Source organism: Dreissena polymorpha, chromosome 2 (genome assembly GCF_020536995.1).
Source record: "Dreissena polymorpha isolate Duluth1 chromosome 2, UMN_Dpol_1.0, whole genome shotgun sequence".
NCBI classification, from domain to species: domain Eukaryota; kingdom Metazoa; phylum Mollusca; class Bivalvia; order Myida; family Dreissenidae; genus Dreissena; species Dreissena polymorpha.
In genome coordinates, this window is record NC_068356.1 from 118,348,877 (window position 1) to 118,373,327 (window position 24,451).

The following is a 24,451-nucleotide window of genomic DNA, read 5'->3' on the forward strand; positions in this document are numbered from 1 at the left end:
TACAATCAGGCATTGATTATTACATAAACAATTCAGTAATGAATTTATCTACACTTAATGTTAATTCATATTGTATAGGACACTAGAGGAAAACCTTACATGTAGAGGTATAAAAATACCACTACAGCAAAAACAACAAATTATTTTGATTAATACATGGCATACTGTGAAACCAATATTATTCACTGAACAAATTTAGGACCGAAGTCTTATATCACACATTATGGTCCAACTCTTAAGCCAGATTAAAACAAGAGATGTGTTTGTCAGAAACACAATGCCCCCTATTGCGCCACTTTGAAATAAAATTTCAATATATCATTTGGCAGGTTTAGAAATTATCTCCCTTTTAAAGCTTATTCCTTCCCTTGGATTGTATTTTTTTAATTTTGACCTTGATGGATGATCTTGACCTTTCACCACTCAAAATGTGCAGCTTCATGAGATACACATGCATGCCAAATATAAAGTTGCTGTCTTCAATATTGCAAAAGTTATGGCCAATGTTAAAGTTTTCGCACGGACGGACTGACAGACAGACGGACTGACAGACAAATTAACTGCTATCAGCCACCCTACTGGGGGCATAAAAAATGTAAATTAACATCAACAAAATTAAACAAAGCCACAGTTCACAAACACCTACATTTGAAGACATTTCTGCACTAGTGGGTTGAGTATTCCGGATCTAAGGTGATTCTGAACAGCCACTGGGTTGTTCCTTGCCAGAACAGTTGCAGCCTCAATGGCAATGTCATACAACAGGAATGGGCTGACCACTGCATTGACAACTGTCCCAGTGAATTGCTGTAGGGAACTGGTGCCTGAAATGAAACCACAAGATTTAAAAAAAAATCAATAATATAATAGCTTTACAAAAGAAGAGCTTGTCACAGTAGTGACAAAAACACCTCAGTGCCGTTTGAAGTAATATGAAGCAAGTTTCAAAAGTTTAGCACACAGACAGAACCATAAAACTAGAACTCATAAAGATTCAATTTAAATGGATAAAAAATTTATTATCATAACCTGGCTTCATCTGATAAAAATTAAGTTACATACACAAATAGTGGGGGAGTAACACATAACTTCATGATTACCTAGCTTCATTGCCAATTTCAGCAGCCACTTCACGTCTTCTCCATTTGGTGGATTACGAGCGTACTTGGACTGCGGTCGATCATCGTGTATCCGTCTCGCAAGTGTCTCCATAGCCAACATGCCCACTCTGAAAGCAGCATGCAGGTAGTGAGCCTGGGTAGGATTTACAATGTGGCTGGTCAGCAGGACATGGTGGTGGTCCTCAAGGTGTGGCTGGGGCATCGGCAATGACGCCTGTTGGGGCATCATACCCTGCAGAGTAGCCATCTGGCCTGGCATCACCTGCAACCCTTGGGACGGGTTGGGCCCGGGGATCAGAGGTCGATACGGGCCGGAGGAAGAGTAGACTGTCGTTGGTGGGAGGTTGTAATGAACAGCATTGTTATAGGTGAAGGTAACATATGGAGGCATCGACTGTGGATGCATTGGAATTGTTTGTGAGAACGGCGGCACACCGAATGGTTGATGGATCTGTTGAACAATGTTGTAGGTGGGCTGTACAAAGGTTTGCTGTTGCTGCATATGAGGATGATGGGGACCTGACTGTACTGGCGGAATGGTGAATGGAACCATGACTGTGGGTGGAAGCTGGTTGCCATGGGCGATCAGCTGGGCACCAGACATGGCCACCTGGTTACCCATGGGCGGAGTGTTACTGAAGGGAACAACTGAGGGATTGACTGGGCTGGTATTGTCTATATGACCTGGACTGGAGGCAGATCGCGCCATGGACGGGGCTGAGTGGGGACGGCTGTCATTTCGGCTCTCAACTGAATGCCTGCCATGATTCTCCCCACCCGACTGTCTGGCAGCTTCCTCTGCAAGCTCGTACCAGCGTTTGGCAACATGGAATAAAACTTCTGGGTAGACACTGTATCCTTTGGCTGCACTCTCGACAGCCAAACAAGCCTTTTCCAGCATTTCCTTGCTCTGTTCTTTGCACTGATAGAGTGCTCTCTGCACCTCAGAGGGGTTAAGGGCCTGAGCCTGGGGTAGACAGGACAGTGCCAGCTCTGCGGCTGCCTTCACTATGTTGTGATCCCTGCCTCGAGACGCCCTGTCAGCCAGAGAGGCAACTTCTGGGGCAGTCAGGTGACCCTCCCAGGTGTCGATCAAGATGTGTATAGCAGCACTGCCAATCTCCATTGCCTGACCTAAAATTAAACATTCAAACTAAATTTGCTATGATCACAAAAAATATCATACATGTCTTATACAAATGAACTTAATTGTTTATTATTACCTTTTATGGTTCAAAACATTAAACACTAAATAAAAAACCCTTAACTTAGGCGTAACAACATTAACATTTCAGCTCATGATAATACTACCCAACAAGAACAATCGGACCCACCAGAAATCCAAGAGACATGCGAGGAGTAGGTTCTGGAGAGCCAGTTTGGAGCGACACAGTTCTGCAGACCCAGTGAGTAAAGACCGATCTGAAACGAGCACAGCTGCAGGTTTCTGTGTGGTCCTGTTGGCAGGGTGTTGTTGGTGGGCTGGATAAACTGTGAGGTGGAGCTGGAACCCCCAGCCTTGTTCAGAATGGTCTTAGCTAGCTCCCACATCCAGTGGGCTGAGGCCTCGCTGGGCTGGTTGGGAATGGTCGGCATGATCCTCTTGCCTTTGAACCTACAGATTACCAGAGATATATCATGCCTAAGGGTGCCATAAAAAATGCCATCGTAATAACAGCTTTGTCACAAACACGACTAATAACCCTGCACCACTTGGTCAGCTACATTAAGAGCTTTGTCACAAAAACGACTAATTGCACCACTTGTTCAGCTACATTATGAGCTTTGTCACAAACATGACTAATAACCCTGCACCACTAGGTCAGCAACATTAAGATCTTTGTCACAAACACAACTAATTGCACCACTTGGTCAGCTACATTATGAGCTTTGTCACAAACATGACAAATAACCCTGCACCACTAGGTCAGCTACATTAAGATCTTTGTCACAAACACAACTAATAACCCTGCACCACTTGGTCAGCTACATTAAGATCTTTGTCACAAACACGACTAATTGCACCACTTGGTCAGCTACATTAAGAGCTTTGTCACAAACACGACTAATTGCACCACTTGGTCAGAACATTAAGAGCTTTGTCACAAACACGACTAATTGCACCACTTGGTCAGCTACATTAAGCGCTATGTCACAAACACAACTAATTGCACCACTTGGTCAGAACATAAAGAGCTTTGTCACAAACATTACCAATAACCCTGCACCACTTGGTCAGCTCCATTCAAGGACAAATAACTCTTAAATGTGTGCATCACTTGGGATGCAAAACCTTTCCTGCACATATAAACTTTATGGTTATAACATATATTTTTGAGAAATGTGCAATCAACAAGACTTACCCTTACCAGAGCATTTAGCAGATGCTGATGAAAATGTTGACATTTTGGTTGAGTAGTATAACTATTCTATGAATAGTCAAACAAATAACACACAGTCATGTTGCTTTTGAAAATGCAACCATTCAGTCAATGACAAAAGGATAGCCAGGTTAAATAAATAAAACATGTATGTCCTATCTGTTTTTTTAGCTCTTTATTTCATTATCATTATGGTCATTTTATACCTGATTCCTTTAAGATTTGGAGTAGAGCTCCTTGAGTCCAAAATGAACTGTGAAGTTGCTGCTATCCTGCTGTTTATCTGAGCCTGTGGGCTGCAATATTAAAAATATATGTTACACTTTGAAATCCGAGAAAAAACCTGCATTTCTCTAAACAAGAGGGCCTGAAAGGCCTAAAGTCGCTCACCTGAGATAATAAGATATTATTGCGACAAATCTTCTGACCAAGTTTCACGAAGATCGGAAAATAAATGTGGCCTCTAGAGTGTTAACAAGGTTTTACTATAGCCATATAAGGAAAAATGCCCCGCCCCCTGGCAGCCATGTTTTTCAACCAACCGGCATCATTTTTGAACTGGTCCAAGATATTATTGGGATGAATCTTCTGACCAAGTTTTATGAAGATCAGGAAATAAATGTGGCCTCTAGAGTGTTAACAAGATTTTACTATAGCCATATAAGGAAAAATGCCCCGCCCCTTGGCAGCCATGTTTTTCAAGCAAACGTAACCATTTTCGATCTCATTCAAGATATAATTGAAACAAATCTTCTGACCAAATTTTATGAAGATTGGACAACAAATGTGGCCTCTAGAGAGTTAACAAGGCAAATGTTGACGCCGCACAATGCACAACGGACAACGGATAAAAAGCGATCACAAAAGCTCACCATGAGCACGTTGTGCTCAGGTGAGCTAAAAAGAGAGCACTATTTGCTTGAAAATGCAAGATCTTTTGGATGAGTATTCCCTCATAAACTTTGACTGACTCTTTGAGTACAGTCCAACCTGACTTAATGGTCACCTGAGAACAACGGTCACCTGTCCACAAGTCATTCTGGATTTCCCCTGATGAAAATCCTTCTATATAACACCTGAGAATAACGATCGCCTGTCTACCATAGCCACTATATATCATGTTTCCCAAAGCCCCAAAGCCATATTTAACCTGAGAATATTGGTCATGAGTCATTTCTTTCTTGGTGCAAAAAGTAAACATTTAAAACTGTGTTGTTGTTTTTTCTTACCACTGATATCATAGTGTCTATTGTGTGTCTATTTTGCGGCTAATCAATGTGATTGAGGTTACCGACTTTGGTGTTTTAAATGCCGCCCACTGTGAGATATCGTATAATGAGGTGTCACGACTGTTGAGAAGGGGGATACCTGAGTGGGTGCTTGAACAAATGTATCAAGGTTGACGTATGTTTATCCTTGACTGGTTGGTACAATTTTTTTTCAATTGTCATAACATTTTCACGTGTTTGTATTATGTCAGAATAAGAATGATTGGTTAGTTTATCAGGCAATTTTCAATGCAATTATTACACACTATCGATAACTAAATTTCTGATAGCATGAAACATGTGCAAGTAACAATAACAATGTGTATTAGTAATTATTAGCGGCCCAGTCATAAAGCCATAGTATGACACAATCCATAGATCTTTGTCGCTGATAAGTTGTAAACAACAACATTCAGCTAGCCAGTGTTGTTATTAGAAAGCGATGAAAGGATTAGTGGTCATTTATTTTGTCCAAAACAGACATAGAATTGCAACCTGTTCACAAACTTTTCAGCATTTATGCAAGTGGACATTTCGTCACGTATAACTGATGTTATAAACAAGAGATGTGTTTGTCAGAAACACAATGCCCCCTTCTGCGCAACTTTGAAGCCATATATTTGTCCTTTGACCTTGACTTTTCACCACTAAAAATGTGCAGCTCCATGAGATACACATGCATGCCAAATTTTAAGTTGCTATCTTCAACATTGCAAAAGTTATGACCAATGTTAAAGTTTTCGGACAGACGGACAGACTGACGGACGGACTAACGGACAGTTCAAAAAGAATATGCCACCCTTTGAGGGCATAAAAAATGCCATTTTCAATTTTATATTTTCAAAGCTTTTAGTGTCTGTTTCTTCAACTGCTTTGCCGTACTTTTGGTTTTTAACAGGGATTTAAGTTTTGGGATGTAATGTCAATGACATGTGATGACCGTTATTTAAAAATGTATTCCCATGAACGTTATACAACTAAAATGTTGGATTTACTGAATGAATGTGATGCATGAATAAACAAATATATTATCGTTGATAAACTAATAAGTTTAATAATAGTCATATATTGATATAAATTTATAAATTTATGTTAAACTAATTTATTGGCAATAAGCCTTTGTTTACATTACACTATGTGCAAACGACTGGGTGGGGTAACAACCTAGCAATACTATCAACTGACCAACCATCTAAAAAGTGAAAACTGAGAAAAAACAGTCACCTGTCTCGGCAGTCACTTTGGCCATTTTCCTTGACTGATATCTGTTTTCCGGTTGGACTGGATTTGAATATCCCTGCCAACTTACTTTCCAAACTGCTTATTAAAGAAAATCAGTGAAACTAATGGATGCCCCATTATAATACCCTATGATTACCGGTATATATGGGTTTAATATGTCGGGAAAAAATAATTTTCAAGGGGCAATAACTGTTTGAAAACTAACTATAGCCACCTGAAGAGAATGCACATCATGTATGGATGCTGCCTATCAAATTCCATTAAACGTGGATCATTGAGATTATGAGCAAAAACAAAAAGAAGAATAAAAATAATCAAATAACCTCTCATCTCTCAGCTTGGCTCTCAACTCTGCCTTGTCTCCTGAGCTGCTGGAGCCCAGGGAGTCGCTATCCCCGCTGGACCCACTGTCACTGCCTGGCCCCTGGGGCTTGCCCCACACTCGCCGCACCAGGGTCGGGGAATTGTCACTGCTGGTCGTCTCCGGTGCACTGCTGTCTATTGCTGCCCTGCCTGGAGAGAAAAATAGTTGTAAATCAGTTGTTACTGTTTGCTTCATAACATATGTGCAGGACCTTGAAATGCAAGGACATTGAGGATCAGAGCAACATCTCCCTTGCCTAGAGAAGAAGACAGTTTTCCTTAATAACAAACACACCAAAAGATCTTTTTCTTATTAGTCTTTTTGGTTTTATATTTCAGTGCATTTTAGTAGGATTTTTAACAAACTAGTAAGAAAATGAAAACAACTTGAATTAGAGAGCGGACACTTAATACGGACAGACAGACCAACAGACCGACCGACTGACCGACAAGCTCACTCCTATATACCCCCCTAAACTTCGTTTGTGGGGGTATAATAAGACTATAGTCATGCTGGATCACCCAATTGGGTGCCTAACTAAGTAAGTCAAATTTACATCAGTGTATGTATTCAGTCTATACGAGTAGAATTTAAGAAGAAAACAACAAGTCATACAGACACATTGCTGATGACAGATTTCTGTATTTGAATGTAAAAGCAGTGAACCCACGAGATGAGCACACATTGAAGGATATAATAATGAATGTACCTTGAGAAGGCTTTTTCTTGAGTGCCATGCATTTGAGCTTGGCTTCCAATGCTTTATAGGAGTTATCTCCCTCTTCTTCCACGGCTGAACTGTCAGTGTCCCGACTAAGGAAATACAATAAGGACCGGATTGTAATCTATAACAAATTTTGTATTATACAAATCATATCCTCTTTTACAGAACATAGTTAAAGGGGCCTTTTCACAGATTTTGGCATTTTTTTAACTTATTCATTAAATGCTTTATATCGATAAATGTAAACATTGGATTGTAAAAGCTCCAGTAAAAAATCAAGAATAAAATTAAAAAAAGGAAAAGAACATTGCCTGGATCAGGTTTCGAACCAGTGACCCCTGGAGTCCTGCCAGAGTCCTGAAGTAAAAACGCTTTAGCCTACTGAGCTATTCCGCCAAGTACACATACTTGACGTATTTTATACCTTATATAAGCAATCTTCGTAGTTTCACAAAATTTAACGACAAAAACAGAACTCTCCAAATTATTCAATCGTTTCACGTTGCAACACTTTATAATTTTTAGGTTTTAAAATCGTCAAAAGATGCATATAATGGCTATATTAGACCATGGTAAATGTTCAGTATTACTGTTTCCTCACAAATATCATAACTAAAACGAAAATTTGCGAATCTGAAACAACTTTTTTCAATTTTGTCAATTTACCAAAGCGTGAAAAGATCCCTTTAATAAAATGCAGTTAAAAACTAAAATAACAAGCAAATTTTTTTATTTGATACTCATACCAAGTTTCAATGAAATCCCCCAAAGCACTTCCAAGATATGGCTATGGACGGACGGAAAGACGGAAAGAAGGACGGACGGACAACGCCAAAACAATATCCCTCCACCTATGGCGGAAGATAACAAGAGCACCGCATATCGGGTGCCAACGCTCGGCTGCGGGTGCAGTTTTTAACAAGAGCACCGCCTTGCGGGTGCAGACCGCTCATCTATTTTCTTTTAAAAGGTGAAGGGACTCTCATTTTGAATCACAAAGGAGGGAGGGGTGGAGTGAAGAGGGGTGTATAATGTGGGGGTGTGGACATTTATTACATTATCTCCCAAAAATGCGAAAAAAAATGCAAAAAAAAATAAATAAAAAAATCGGGGGGGGGGGGGGGGGGGGGAGGGGGGGGATTCTTTGGTGCGATGGTTGGAAGGTATTTCAAACATAAAATAATAAAAATAAATATTTGTGTTTCTTAACCGTTTAAAAAAAAATAAAATTGGGGGGGTGAGGTGGGGGGGGTATAGTGTGAGGGTGTGGTGGTAATTTGTGAGATGATCTTAAAAAAAAAAAAAAAAAAAAAATTGGGGGGGGTAGAGGTGGGGGGGGGGCATAGTGTGAGGGTGTGGTGGTAATTTGTGAGATGATCTTAAAAAAAAATAATAAATAAATAAATAAATTAGGGGGGGGATTCGGGTGGGGGGAGGGGGGGGGGGTTCGGGTGGGGGGAAGGGGGGGATTCTTGGGTGCGATGGTTGGAGGGTATTTCAAACATAAAATAATAAAAATAAATAGTTGTGTTTTTTAACCGTTTAAAAAAAAAATTGGGGGGGTGGGGGGGTATAGTGTGAGGGTGTGGTGGTCATTTGTGAGATGATTTAAAAAAAAAAAAAAAAAAAAATAGGGGGGGGGGGGGGAGGAGGGGGCACGGGGGATGGTTTGGGTGGAGTCTATTGTGGTATGTCAGGTAAGAGTAGTTTTGTCAAAGTATCAATCAAATCTAATCATAAATAAAGAAGTTATGGCAATTTTAGCAAAATTTAATAATTTGACCTTGAGAGTCAAGGTCATTCAAAGGTCAAGGTAAAATTCAACTTTCCAGGTACAGTAACCTCATGATAGCATGAAAGTATTTGAAGTTTGAAAGCAATAGCCTTGATACTTAAGAAGTAAAGTGGATCGAAACACAAAATTTAACCATATATTCAAAGTTACTAAGTCAAAAAAGGGCCATAATTCCATAAAAATGACATCCAGAGTTATGCAACTTGTCCTTTTACTGTCACCTTATGATAGTTTACGTGTGTTCCAAGTATGAAAGCAATATCTATGATCATTTAGGGGTAAAGTGGACCAAAACACAAAACTTAACCAAATTTTCATTTTTCTAAGTATAAAGGGCCCATAATTCCATCCAAATGCCAGTCAGAGTTACATAACTTTGCCTGCACAGTCCCCTTATGATAGTTAATAAGTGTTGCAAGTATGAAAGCAATAGCTTTGATACTGTAGGAATAAAGTGGACCTAAACACAAAACTTAACCAAATTTTCAATTTTTTAAGTATAAAAAGGGCACATAATTCTGTCAAAATGCCAGTCAGAGTTACATTACTTTGCCTGCACAGTCCCCTTATTAAAGTTAGTAAGTGTTGCAAGTATGAAAGCAAGAGCTTTGATACTTAAGGAATAAAATGGACCTAAACACAAAACTTAACCAAAATTTTCAATTTTCTAAGTATAAAAAGGGCACATAATTCTGTCAAAATGCACGCCAGAGTTATCTAACTTTGCCTGCCCAGTCCCCTCATGATAGTAAGAAAGTGTACCAAGTTTGAATGCAATAGCATTGATACTTTCTGAAAAAAGTGGACCTAAACGCAAAACTTAACCAAAATTTTCAATTTTCTAAGTATAAAAAGGGCACATAATTCAGTCAAAATGCACGCCAGAGTTATCTAACTTTGGCTGCCCAGTCCCCTCATGATATTAAGTAAGTGTACCAAGTTTAAATGCAATAGCATTGATACTTTCTAAGAAAAGTGGACCTAAACGCAAAACTTAACCGGACGCCGACGCAGACGCCGACGCCAAGGTGATGACAATAGCTCATAATTTTTTTTCAAAAAATAGATGAGCTAATAAATGAAAGCTTGTCAGAAGACAAGTTTTCTTTTAGAGGTCACAGTGACCTTGACCTTTGACCTAGTGACCCAAAAATGGGTGTGGCATGTAGAACTCATCCAGGTGAAGCTACATATGAAGTTTCAAAGTTGTAGGTGGAAGCACTTTGATTACAGAGCCAATGTTAAGGTTTTAGCACGACGCCTACGGCGGACGACACGAAGAGCTGGCTATGACAATACCTCGCTATTCTCCGAAAACAGCCGAGCTAATAAAACGATATTGCATTCTAATTTGTATATAAAAACATAAGAAATGCTCCATTCTTGTAATAAATGGAACCTTAACATGTGTTTCAATAAACTGAACAATCCACCAATCTCTGGCCATAAGTAAGTGTGGGGTATATATGAGAAATGCACAATTCTTTTAATGAATGGAACCTTAACATCTGTTTCAATGTTTGGAACAAGCTACCAACCTTTGGCCATAAGTGAGTGTGGGGTATATTTTGGGCCTGGCACCAGGGGCTCCAGACCCCAGGGAGGAAGGGCCAGAGTGCCCGGCCCGGGGGTCGTCAGTGGGTGGGAACTCATCCAGCTCTGAGGACCTGGTGTTCCCACCCCGCCCCTGTGCCCCGCGGGGCCCTCTCTGGGGGTCGTGGCTGTGGTGTCTGCTCAACTGCTGGGCGGCACTAGCCTGAGGCTGACTGGCTGCCTGTCTTGGGTTTAGGTAGGACACCAGGCTGTGGGCTTTGTACTGTGAATGCACCTCCTTGTCAAGAAGCTTGTCCATAATCTGGAATTGTCATTGTTTAAAAAATGTATGTCCATAAAATCCAACAACACGTTAATTTAATTAGCCCAATTAGTAGCCTTTAGAATCTAAATGAGGTAAATCTCAAATTGTGTTTACATGAATAGTAATTTTGGAAAGATTAACAAGTTTGGGTAAAGTCTTACAACCAAAGTTGAAGCATTTTATATTTGTTTGTAGATTAAATAAAATCGTAAGACACAATGAATATACATCATCTTTCAATAATAAACGAGTCACATGTCCATAGACCACGGATGCCCCCCACATTCCACTTTTGTCTCATAACTTCTCTTATGTCGAAAAACAAGCTGTTTAAATGCAAAATGAGACCTTGACCTCTAACTGAGGTAGGCAGATGGGTGATACATGCCACCTCTCCTGATGGTGGTAATTTTTTGTTTATTTTCAAATTGCATGATAAATGACAAAATAAGTCAGAACAAGCTGTTTCATGGCAAAATTTGAACAAGGCCTTTAAGGAAGGGAGACGGGTCGTACACGCCACATGTTGTTCATAAATGTTTTACATTTGTGCTTAGTTGTTTTAAAATCCAACTCTATAAAACAAAGTTAAGGCTGAGACAGTAATATTCAAGATGTTTAATGGACAAATTTTACTTACGACCTCCAAGTGTGACCATGACCTAGATTGGGGAACCAGTTTTTGGTGCAACACGTTGTTTTTTAATGATGGTTTACATGTGTGCCAGGTTATTTTAAAGTGCATCAATCTGTGGTAAAGTAATGGCTTTCACATATATTTTAAGTTAGCCATCCGTACACTAATACAGATGTACAGATGGACAGTGCAACTGATATGCTGCCTTCTTGGAAGAGGTTTATAGAAAATATACTTATAAACACATGGGTATCTGCAATACATGGCATGAAGTGAAGCATTATCCGTTAAGTTACCTTGCTGAGTTTACAAATATCATCTTTGTAGTTAAGCAACATAGCCATGGCAAGCTCCCCTCTCTGTTTCCTGGTGCTCTCACACAGCAAGGGGTGGTCTGCCTCTGACACATTGGCCTTCATGCCTGAAACACAGAACATGAAAACTGACATCTTTGCATAATGTGCAACCAATTTACACAATGTCCTGAAATTGTGCTCATGTAATTCACTCTTAAATATAAGGATTTAGTTTTAAACAAAAGCTAAAAGAATGCACACTTCAGCATTCTTTTAAAGTAAGAAGGGATTTAAATAACTGGCACCTAAGAAATACACTTGTAAGTCATACCTGTAGTAACAAAACACTAAATAAACAAGAAAATGTCTGCATGATCATGTTTTTTGTTGACAATAAGAGTCTCCTGCTCATTTGTTTAAATCTATGAACTCAACATTCGTTCAAAGCAGGCGGTTCAAAGTGGTCATTATTCCAAATGCTATTTAGAGTGCAACCGTGTCTACAAAGTCAAATAACAGCAACAAACACACAGCAATATTTAAATTATTTGTAATACACTGCAACTCCAATATATCACGGTCAGTTATATCCCGTTGTCCAATATATCGCGAATCGGCTATGGCTCCCAAAAATTTGACGAGCATAATCCCCAAATAAAATGTTTAAATCTGAGAATTTGATGAATTTAAATCCATTTAAAGCTAGTATTTTTCCCTTTTTTCACCAACTTTAATCCAACATTCATAATCCAGTTTTGACCAGATTGTTTGCTTACATTGTACATCACTTTAACACCTGTGTTCTGCGATAAACAATAGCCCCTCTTGTTAAACATCACAGGTCATTTCGGGTGTTACCATTCTGTATTGAATTTGCTTTGAACTGCCAAAACGCACCAGTGCACACATGAAGGTGTACTCAATTATAACTAAATGTCACAAGTCAATACTGACCTATCTCAACAATCTGTGTGCGTTAGATACAGTGTAAACTACTTGCTTTTAATTTAGAGGTAAAGATCCCTCAGTTTGTCAAAATGCACTACTATTAAAACCCATACTTTCCATGCTTTTCATGAGAATGAATGACGTCATTTTGTACATGGGTCTAATTTGTGCATGCTTTCTTGAACAATACAACTCCGCAATGTTTTTCGGATTACAAATATAATTATATGCATTTAACAAGATGTGTTTGTGAAACACAATGTCCCCCTATATGACGTTTGACCTTGTAGGATGACCTTGACCTTGACCCTTTACCACTCAAAATGTGCAGCTCCATGAGATACACATGCATTTCAAATATAAAATTGCTAGCTTCAATTATGCAGAAGTGACATTACATGAGCAATTTTGACCCATATATTTGACCTTGAAGGATGACCTTGACCTTGACCTTTCACCACTAAAAATATGCAGCTCCATTAGATACACATGCATGCCAAATATCAAGTTGCTATCTTCAATATTGCAAAAGTATGCATAAAATTAGCGATTTGGGCCACATATATTTGACCTCTGACCTTGAAGGATGACCTTGACCTTGACCTTTTACCACTCAAAATGTGCAGCTCCATGAGATACACATGCATGCCAAATATCAAGTTGCTATCTTCAATATTGCAAAAGTATGCATAAAATTAGCGATTTGGGCCACATATATTTGACCTCTGACCTTGAAGGATGACCTTGACCTTTTACCACTCAAAATGTGCAGCTCCATGAGATACACATGCATGCCAAATATCAAGTTGCTATCTTCAATATTGCAAAAGCACTCATAAAATGAGCGATTTTGGCCACATATATTTGACATCTGACCTTGAAGGATGACCTTGACCTTGACCTTTCACCACTCAAATTGTGCAGCTCCATGAGATACACATGCATGCCAAATATGAATTGTCTATCTTGAATATTGAAATACTGCAAAAGTGTACATTAAATGAGCGATTTTGACCCATATATTTGACCTTTGACCTTGAAGGATGACCTTGACCTTGACCTTTCACCACTCAAAATGTGCAGCTCCATGAGATACATATGCATGCCAAATATCAAGTTCCTATCTTCAATATTGCAAAAGTTATTGCAAATGTTAAAGTTGGCGCAAACCAACCAACAGACCAACCAACCAACAGACCAACAGACAGGGCAAAAACAATATGTCCCCCACTACTAAAGTGGGGGACATAAAAATACTCACAAGGAATAATGTTTTGTGTTATAACAATGAATAACATATGGATATAACACATAATTGAATAAGGTAGGTAAAAAGCGTGTTTTGAGATTGCATAACGATGCTAATGCATACATATACATGCATACATAACCTTACAATTTATATCGCGCGCCGGATATATCACGGTCGCGATCTTTGGACCCCTTCAACCGAGATATATTGGAGTTGCAGTGTACAAAACCTAGAAATCCTCCTACCTAGAGCTGCAACACATCCTTCAAAGCCCAGTTTTTCATCACCAGCCTGTCTGCATGTGACCTGTACCGGCTGACGTGGACATCCAACATTTGCCAGTGTCATTGGGCATGCTGAAAACAAATTCATTGAAATATAGCCAAAAGATCATTCACCAAACTTAGCAGTTTGGCAAAGCCAATTCTAAATTTTTTAAGCTTATAATAGCACTTAAATTACATATTCCTCTGATATTATCAAAATTATCCTGCCCATTCTCTGTTGGATAACTAAATGTATTCTAGTCTAGCTAAATACGACTTATAAATTTCTTAATATAACATCTCTAAAATCCACCCATCGAACCCTGATTAACATCAAGAATAGACAGACAGTTAAATAAAACTTTTTGAAGTTAAGGGACATATTTTGAACCAAAAGGAACAAGGATTGTTTGTAAAACATGCATGCCCCCAATATGGGCTGTCAGTTGTAGTGGCAGCCATTGTGTGAATACGTTTTTTGTTACTGTGACCTTGAGCTTTGACCTAGTGACCTGAAAATCAATAGGGGTCATCTGCCAGTCATGATCAATGTACCTATGAAGTTTCATGATCCTAGGCCTAATTATTCTTGAGTTATCATCAGGAAACCATTTTACTGTTTCTAGTCAATGTGACCTTGACCTTTGGCCTAGTGACCTGAAAATTAATAGGGGTCATCTGCCAGTCATGATAAATGTACCTATGAAGTTTCATGAACCTAGGCATAAGCATTCTTAAGTTATCATCCGGAAACCATTTTTTTATTTCGAGTCACTGTGACCTTGACCTTTGACCTAGTGAACTGAAAATCAATAGGGGTCATCTGCCAGTCATTATCAGTGTACCTATGAAGTTTCATGATCCTAGGTGTAAGCATTCTTGAGTTATCATCCGGAAACCATTTTACTTTTTCGAGTCACTGTGACCTTGACCTTTGACCAAGTGACCTGAAAATCAATAGGGGTCATCTGCCAGTCATGATCAATGTTCCTATGAAGTTTCATGATCCTAGGCATAAGCATTCTTGAGTTATCATCCGGAAACCATTTTACTGTTCGAGTCACTGTGACCTTGACCTTTGACCTAGTGACCTGAAAATCAATAGGGGTCTTCTGCCAGTCATGATCAATGTACCTATGAAGTTTCATGATCCTAGGCCTAATTATTCTTGAGTTATCATCAGGAAACCATTTAACTGTTTCTAGTCACTGTGACCTTGACCTTTGACCTAGTGACCTGAAAATCAATAGGGGTAATTTGCCAGACATGATCAATGTACCTATGAAGTTTTATGATCCTAGGCGTAAGCATTCTTGAGTTATCATCCGGAAACCATTTGACTATTTCGAGTCACTGTGACCTTGACCTTTGACCTAGTGACCTGAAAATCAATAGGTGTTATCTGCCTGTCATAATCAATGTACCTATGAAGTTTCATGATCCTAGGCCTAAGCATTCTTGAGTTATCATCCGGAAACCATTTTACTATTTCGAGTCACTGTGACCTTGACCTTTGACCTAGTGACCTAAAAATTAATAGGGGTCATCTGCCAGTCATGATCAATGTACCTATGAAGTTTCATGATCCTAGGCCTAAGCATTTTTGTGTTATCATCCGGAAACCATCTGGTGGACGGACCGACCGACGGACAGACCGACCGACATGTGCAAAACAATATACCCCCTCTTCTTCGAAGGGGGGCATAAATATAGTTTAATTCATTATATTATACTGCCAGTAGAATATCTCCTGTTATCACTGCTACTACTACCATTCCGACTAAAACAACTACCACACAAAATTATAATCATTTTTTTTGTCCACATAATGCAATTAGTCATTAAAAATTGCCCTAATATAATAAAATTAAATAATCATGACATAAGCTTCCAAAAATAAAAATGATTTTAAATGCTGTAAGCAAAACTGTAAAAAAACAACATGAAATGATAGTGATTTTGATGGGATTTTCTGATTTAATACACTTGGATTAAATTGGATTTTGTCGTAATAATATTAGTCAGTTAAGGTCAAAGATTGTATATAATAATAGGGAAGTGTAGGTAACTTTTGATGTCTTTATAATTTTCTGATTCTTATTGACAACCCTATGTCTTGAGCAAATTTCATCATGATTTGGCAATAAGTATTTTGGGCTAACATATCATTGGGGCAAATGTTTAAAGCAAACTTTATTAAGATTGGTTAATAAATGTGACTTGCACAAGGTTAAACTAGGGCCATAAAAGGAAAACTTCCCAAACCCCTGATGACCAATGTTTATTGGTTAAAAGTGTGATGTTCTTCTATATGCTTCCATCCACAATTATGTAATAATATTTTACAACCCAAAGAGAGCGGCACATACTTCCAAGACATAGAGCATCAAATATGAAGCTGGCTAGGGTGAGAGGCAGCAGGGCCTCCCCGCGTGACTTGATAGTGCCGTCCTTCAGTTGCTCAGCCCTCTGTCGCAGCACGGCCATCTCTGCAGGACCCAGTGGGATCTTCTTGAGAAGGGTCAGCAGCTCTGTCTCCTGGTAGGCCAACTTCACCTGTGAGGTTAGTCACCAGGATAACATAAATACTGAAATGTTTCACAGATTTGTCTTGTGTACACACTTTAGGGGAGGAAAAGTGCTAACAGGGTTCACTTAATTCTTTTAATAGATTCAGTATACTTAAAAACTATTGTAGAAGTTGTTTGGCTTAGAAACAGGAGAAATGAGTAAAAAGTGAGAGAAGTCACAACCCTGCAGTTGCTAATGCAACAAAACTGCAAGAAAACTGAGTACCGGTAATGGTATATCATTTTTAAAGGCTAAGTCACAACTTATAATTAATAACATTAACTCCTGTATCCTGAAGCTATTCCTATGACAATTCCTAAACCAGACTATCATCATACACTCATTTCTGTTTATAAGTTCACTGGCTCACTTACAACCATAGTGTTCTTGTTTTTTCACAAAAAATGTTGTGCATAATGACTAGATAAAACAACTCTGCCGAAAAAAAAAACAGTTAGACAAAAATTATGATTTCGGTATAAAAGTTAGAATAAAGAAGCTTACCTCCATGGCTTTACAGGAGGCAGGTGGTCGAGGCATTTCCAACACAAACATGCCCATCTTGAAGGCCAGATGCCACATTTCTTGCTCTTCAAGTAGAACCCCTGCTAGGAAGGCTGCCTTGGACAAGGTTGTACTGGCCAATATTGTGATGTTGGTTAGTGCCTTCTTACGCTTCACTGATCATTCATGAAAGAAAAGATAGGTAAAAAATAGTCATATATTCAGGATTTATATTATTTCTTAGTTGAAAATTAGGAAGCTTTAAAGAAGCTTTCTTTATTTTTAATATCAATGACTTGATCAGAGTTTTTTACTGAATGTGATACAGGATGTCATGTGCATAATTTAATATTTGTAAGAAGTTACGCAGTATAGTTTCATTTCATGTGAGCTTCAAAATGTGAATAAATATTGAACTTAAAAGAAATATTTATGCTAGAATGTTAGAAAAAAGTATATGCAAGTTTTCAAATATAATTACCCTTACAGAGGTTATAACACCTTTTTACAAAATAAACTTTATTTAAACAAAAGTTATTACTTATTCTTTAAATCTCATTACCACATTCTTGCAGAAGTAACGCCTCCCCCCCCCCCCCCCCCCCCCCCCCCCCCCCGCCTTAAAAACGCACACTTAGAATCCATTAAAACCATAAACAAAATGTAATTGCTTTGCAAGTGACAGCTTAAACCATTCTACCTTTGACAGAGGGGACAGCGGCGGTCTCTGCCAGGAGGTCTGGGGGAAAGGCCAGCAACTCCTCTGCCAGCTGTTGGGCCAGCTGACAGGCCTCCTTAGTGTGGCCATGGGCATGAAGGGCCTCTGCACGGGCAAACGAAATCTGAGGGAAAACAACACAGAGTTTAGCATCATGATCGCTTATGTTAGTTTCACCACTAAAATAATAATCTTATAATAGTAAAACCGTAGTGAGAAAATGATTTCATACTTGTCTTTGCTTGCATTATTTCCAAAAAGTTATAATGATTTAAAACAAGAAACCGTCAGAGACGGGTGATGCTCCCCAAAGTTTTTTTTGTCACAATATTGCACTATATATTCAGATAAAAGGAAACGTCTTGAGGGCACAGTAGTTGGGGGGACAAGAATTATTTTATAGAAAATTTCAAAGGGCCATAACTCTGTGAAAAATCATCCGACCAGAACCCGCTGATAATATGCACATCTCCTCTTGGTAGTGAAGCTTCCCATAAAGTTTCATTGAATTCCGGTCATTAATTGCTGAGAAATAGCCCGGACAAAAATTGTGCACAGACGGACAGATGAAATGACTACTATATGCTCCCCCCCAAAAAAAATTTGGGGAGCATAAAAAAGTAAAAACTAAGGCAATTTGATTTTATAATTATGATTTTACTTCTAAATTCAAATGAGTTTAACAGTTATTAACAATCAATAAGTGTGCATTTTTGCTCAGTCCACACATTGCCAAATACTTATTTCTTCATAAACTAAATAAATATTTCTTAAGTTTAATCTATTTTCTTTTTAAAGCATACAAGAAACTAACAGATTAAATGAATCTGCCAGTAATAGAATATGAAATTAAATATTCAACTATATACAAACAACTTAAATTTAATATTGTGATTTTTATCAGACTCAATGCATATGTAAAGCTTTTTTTTCAGTAAACCACCATGCCCATTTGACCTTCTAGATTAAAAACTATCAAAGTCATTTTTACATTACATCACAAAAATCTATATGCCACACTTAAAAGGGTGCATACATGTAAATACATAAATTTATATCAAACATACCAACTGTAATAAAAATTGCCAACAACTTACTTCCTGCCTATTATCCAAGCACTTGACACCTGCAAAGACATTTGGCTCCTCATTCTTGTCCTTTTTCTTGTCCATCTCAGAAGCCTTATTTCTGTCATAGAAGTACATGGAGTACTCATCACCCAGGGGTTCCCCTGCTGGATCCACTTGGGCTTGCCTCTCTCCAGCCCCTTGGTCTTCAGCCCCGTTGCCTGCCTCTGCTGCAGATCCCTGGGCAACCCCATGCCCCAGCTCCATCAAACAATCCTCATCATTATCAAGTGAATTGCCCGCCGTCAAGTTCAAATTCTCTTGTTTTGATTTCTGAGTGTTAATACTGAACAAAATTTCTGCATCGTCTAAAGAATTACTCCTAGATCCTGGTTCTTTCATTTCTGAACCAGAATCAGAATCCCTGAACAGTGAGCTACCCCTATCAGGTTCACAGAAGCCTTCTGACCCTGAGCTCATTGCCCCGTCGTTATTGTGACCTTGTCGACTTGGGTGTCTGTGCCTTTTGTTCTTTATATCCTGTGGTGAGTGGTGTTCGTTCAGCATGTTAGTGGCCTCTGCCAGTGTGGTCCTGTCATCTGTACTGATCAAGTTCTCTGAACAAACAGCCATGGGTTGTACACGAGATGGCTTTTTGGCATCTGAATCTAACATTTTATTAAATCTATATGGCAATGATAGTTTATGTGAATCTGAATATGTCACACCTGGTATATGATAATCATCCCACTGTAGGATACAGGCTTCAATACCTGGTTTAAACCCTGAAAAATTCTCGATTTCTGTTTTCTTCAAAGTTCCACTGGCGCTACCAGAATTAGAGTTTCGCGCTCGTTTCACTTTCTCAATAGTGGACACATGCCACTCTTTGAATTTTGAGCACATGTCTTCCTTTTGTGCAGGGCTCAGTTTTGGATTGAGAGCTGCCAGCTTCCAGAGGTTGACAATCTCATCACAAAGGCTGGAGGCTGCATGCTGTGTGATACTTGCGCTGCTGTTGCTGCTAGACCGACTGCTGATCTGGTTGCTGTTGTTGTTGGTGATCTTTGTCATGAACCACCATATTAGGATCTGAACAAAAAACATTGGACGATTACATGTCAAAAGTTAATGATTGAAATCAGATGTAAAGTGTTGTTTTTTCATAATATGATAAGAACATACACTGTAACTATCACAAAAAATAAATGACCAAAATATAAACATTAAAGGAAGAATTTACATGTTGTGAACAAAATACAGAATATATATTTTACGTCAAGAAATCACTGTCTATATTTTAATAGATAACCCATAACTACACACTATTGTCAGAAGTCCTATTATCCTCACATTACCTGCTCACACTGTAACACCTCGTCTGTGATTATCTCCATGAGAGGGATGGCATTATGATCAGAGCGCCTGAACATCTCCCTGGCGATGGACAGCAGGTTCCACATGCCCTCTGGCTCCCGGCCTCTCAGGGGTCGCAGCAGGCTCTGCCATTCAGCTGCAGCCGGTGGGGTCGTCTGGGTCAGGAAGTTCACATCACTGCAAATGAGAGTCCCGGGTCATTTAGGGAATAAGAAAAAATAAAGAAAATCCTAATAACTTGTAATTAAAGGCAATCCAACTGAAGTGAACTTTAACCATGACAACCTTTTATTACATTTATTAGCTGCCAAGTTCACCGACAGATTGTCCAAGGCAAATCTATATGAAACTGTATCCAGTATGAATTTAATAACCACAATTCAAAACCTTTGGGTTTCTTTTTTAAAGAGGGATTATCAACTGCACATCAGTGATGGTTATATACATGTATACCAGATTACATTGTAAGTGCGCTACAAAACCTTCATAAAAAAGTAAACATCTAAGTACCCCCATGTTTTGCATATTTTCAGCGTGGATAACATAACGTGACATTGTACATGCCTGAAAACAGTTTGTACGCTTTTCTTGCAGTTTTATGAATTACATGTGCTGTTAATTATGGTAAGATAAAAACATCAATAGTTTTTGGTAGGGATGGCAACGAATACCGATTTTGGTATTTGAATATTCGGTCATCCTTTCGAACGAATATTCAGATATTCGGTAAACATCTGTTGGACAAAAATCAACAAAATCATCTTTTTTGACCGTATAATTATTCCATGAATTCTTCTTTCGTTTTTAACCGGAAGTTCACCGGAAGTGACTTAATATTGACACAGCGTCGCCGTCCCTAATTCGAAGTTGATTTTGTTGTTTATTGTTATTAAATGTTGATCAGTTGAAAATAAAAGTAATTTATGTTAAACATCAATGTTTATCGGTCAGCACTTAAATTGTTTGATATTCAAAATTGGTGTTTTGCCATTTCTTTTAGCGTCAGATCGTATAATACACAGAAAAACGCGTAATAGTATCTTAGGACTAGATTGGGCCATGAAATACAACAGCAGTCGGCTTTTAATTCAATACGATGCATCAAACAAGATCAATTAGCAACCCCTATCATAAAAACCATGGTGTGAATGCCTGATAAAATCAATAATTTGCCGATAAGTTGTTGATAAGATGTCATAAACAACACTGGTGCACTCAAGTGGAAGAAATGGTTTGTTAATATGGGGCAATAAAGAGATTAGGGATGTTTAATTTAAGCCAGACGGAGCTTGAAAAGCTAATTTTATGTTGAACGTATAGAGTGCACGCTGTTTTTTTACGCACTTCAGGACAAATTGACTCATTTTGGTACACTGGATACGCATTTACTCAATTTAATTAGAGCAAAAAACAACATATTCCATTGGAGAACGCGATTTATGTCAATCAAAAATCTTTTGTATAACTTCTTATTTGTTTTGTTTTTTACACCAAGTCGGCTTTTCCTTTACTCATTTAATCTTTGATCATTTTAAATGTAATTCGAGTCATTAGATCAAGTGCGGGTCGGTGTTTTAATTGCTGATTTGCGCCTATCATAATTTTGACACAAAGTGACTGTCTTTGGTCAATTTAAGTTTCCTAAAGGTAGGCAATTTGCGGGATTTATGACAGGTATACTGTCATCACCATAGCGACGCATTATCGCACCTACTGGAATAAACACTATGACACAAGGAAAATTTTTTTTAACAATGTTTGAAGCAAATTTCACGAATACAAAGTCTTTGAAATTACTTGATATTTTTATTTTTTTCTTCCGAATATTCAATTCGGAAAATAGTATTCGAATATTCGGCGCGGGACCGAATATTCAGATATTCAGATATTCGTTGACATCCCTAGTTTTTGGATATTTTAAATTTCTGACTTTTGAATCTAGGAATTAATAAATAAAATGTTCAAATATAAATAAAGATTTCAATGTTATTGCAGGATTTGCTACCATCCTCAGTCAAAAGCAGGTTTCAGACTGTTGACTTACTACTTGAACACATGAAACTTTAAAAAATACACCAAACAAGAGATGTGTTTGTCAGAAACACAATGCCTCCTAATGCACCACTTTGAATTAAAAAAAAAAAAAAATCTATTATATCCCTTTAAAAAATATTTCTTCCCTTGTGAAAATGATCTGTACCTGCCAAATGATACAAAATAGAAATTATCTCCCTTTAAAGCTTGTCACTTCCTTGGATTTTTTTTTTACATTTGACCTTGAAGGATGACCTTGACCTTTCACCACTCAAAATATGCAGCTCCATGAGATACACATGCATGCCAAATATCAAGTTTCTATCTTTAATATTGCAAAAATGGCCAATGTTAAAGTTTTCGGACGGAATCACAGACTGACAAGACAGACGGACTGACAGTTCAAATGCTATATGCCACCCTACCGGGGGCATAAAAACAGCAAAAGTGACAACAGTCAATTTACACAAACAACTTTGATGTAATTTGAACTCCAAACTCATACTGTGGGAGATAAAATATTTTACTATCTTATTTAATCTGAAAACAAGCTGTCTTAATATCAATACATTTTACACAATAACCAACATATACACAATACCTGAACACCACTGGGGAAGGCACACAGAACTTGACAAGAGTCTTCTTGACATTCTCATGAAGCTGCTTTTCATCCAGACACCAGGAGGTCTCCTCATTGGCCTCGGCCCCTGCAGTGGGGTCTGGGGCCCCGTTCTGGGTGTTCATGTCACACTCCTGGTCAGACAGCAGCTTGTCCAACAGACCTTGCGCAATCGGCAGTATCTGCAGCAACAAACAGCAACAAGATTAGGAAACTGTTTCAGTATGATGCCGTGAATTTAAATAAAGCTTGAATATGAAACATTGCATGGAAATTTATTTGATCATTAACTTAATGCTAAGGAGAAATAGTGTTGTCATAAATAAACCATCATTTAAAAAATAGCACCTGCAAAAACAGTTTATTAAGATACATAACCTTACAATAGTTTTATTTTTAAATAATATATATTCACACAAATATCATAAAATAAAAAACATTAAAACGATATGATAACAAGAGCACCGCATAACGGGTGCCAACCCTTGGCTGCGGGTGCAGTTTGGAATAAAAAAAGATTGTCAGAATTTTTTTTTTTTTTTTTTTTTAGAGGTCACAGTGACCTTGACATTTGACCTAGTGACCCCAAAAATGGGTGTGGCGTGTAGAACTCATAAAGGTGCACCTACATATGAAGTTTCAAAGTTGAAGGTGGAAGCACTTTGATTTTAGAGACAAATGTCAAGGTTTTACCACGACGCGGACAGCGGACGGCAGACGACGAGCTGGCTATGACAATGCCTCGGGTTTTCTCCAAAAACAGCTAAAAACCACAAGAAAAATATGTAATTTAATTAATGAATTTCAATTACCTCCTTTGGCATTTCAGCAATCAGGTACTGAGCAAACTTCTGTAGCTGGTCGCGGTGAAGCTGGGCTAGACTCTCTGACACTGGAACCCTCTGGGTCACATTGCTGGGCTAAAACAATGGTTAGGCACTACACTACTAGCTTCAATCAAGCTTTGGACCAACATATTTTATGTTTTGTTTAACAGGGAGTTCTTTTTAATATAGTGGGGAGGATAAACAAATTAAAACACCTATTGAATTGTTTTTATCATATTTTAAAAGACAGGATTTTTTCAAATCGCAGGGGGGGGGGGGGGGGGGGGGGGGGGTGCTGAAATGTTGTGGGGATGGTATATGTTGTGACTTGACCTAAACTGCCTTAAAAACAAATTCAACAAGGGCTGTTTGTATAACATGCATGCCCCCCATATGGGCTGTCAGTTGTAGTGGCAGCCATTGTGTGAATACGATTTTTGTCACTGTGACCTTGACCTTTGACCTAGTGACCTGAAAATCAATAGGGGTCATCTGCGGGTCACGATCAATGTACCTATGAAGTGTCATGATCCTAGGCAAAAGCGTTCTTGAGTTATCATCCGAAAATCATTTTACTAT

At 38.5% G+C, this 24,451-nt stretch overlaps 3 protein-coding genes across 3 annotated transcripts in view; 2 read left to right on the forward strand and 1 right to left on the reverse strand.

The window, feature by feature from the left end:
• LOC127868686 (G protein-activated inward rectifier potassium channel 3-like) overlaps positions 1-24,451 on the forward strand; it is a 318,245-nt gene that overhangs the window by 251,759 nt on the left and 42,035 nt on the right. The window lies entirely within an intron of this gene.
• The window catches only part of LOC127868700 (WD repeat domain phosphoinositide-interacting protein 4-like), a 379,045-nt gene that overhangs the window by 212,760 nt on the left and 141,834 nt on the right, over positions 1-24,451 (forward strand). The gene's annotated exons all lie outside the window — the stretch shown is intronic.
• Positions 1-24,451, reverse strand: part of LOC127868718 (zinc finger SWIM domain-containing protein 8-like) — a 60,882-nt gene that overhangs the window by 4,635 nt on the left and 31,796 nt on the right. The window contains exons 5-20 of the mRNA XM_052410726.1: positions 23,858-23,965; positions 23,025-23,227; positions 20,371-20,566; positions 19,043-20,104; positions 17,928-18,069; positions 17,228-17,403; positions 16,522-16,708; positions 14,132-14,242; positions 11,687-11,811; positions 10,434-10,750; positions 7,086-7,189; positions 6,336-6,525; positions 3,709-3,798; positions 2,456-2,736; positions 1,101-2,255; positions 647-824 (exon numbers count right to left, since the gene is read on the reverse strand). Coding sequence (XP_052266686.1) covers positions 647-824; positions 1,101-2,255; positions 2,456-2,736; positions 3,709-3,798; positions 6,336-6,525; positions 7,086-7,189; positions 10,434-10,750; positions 11,687-11,811; positions 14,132-14,242; positions 16,522-16,708; positions 17,228-17,403; positions 17,928-18,069; positions 19,043-20,104; positions 20,371-20,566; positions 23,025-23,227; positions 23,858-23,965 — 4,625 coding nt within the window. The remainder of the gene's footprint in view (positions 1-646; positions 825-1,100; positions 2,256-2,455; positions 2,737-3,708; positions 3,799-6,335; positions 6,526-7,085; positions 7,190-10,433; positions 10,751-11,686; positions 11,812-14,131; positions 14,243-16,521; positions 16,709-17,227; positions 17,404-17,927; positions 18,070-19,042; positions 20,105-20,370; positions 20,567-23,024; positions 23,228-23,857; positions 23,966-24,451) is intronic.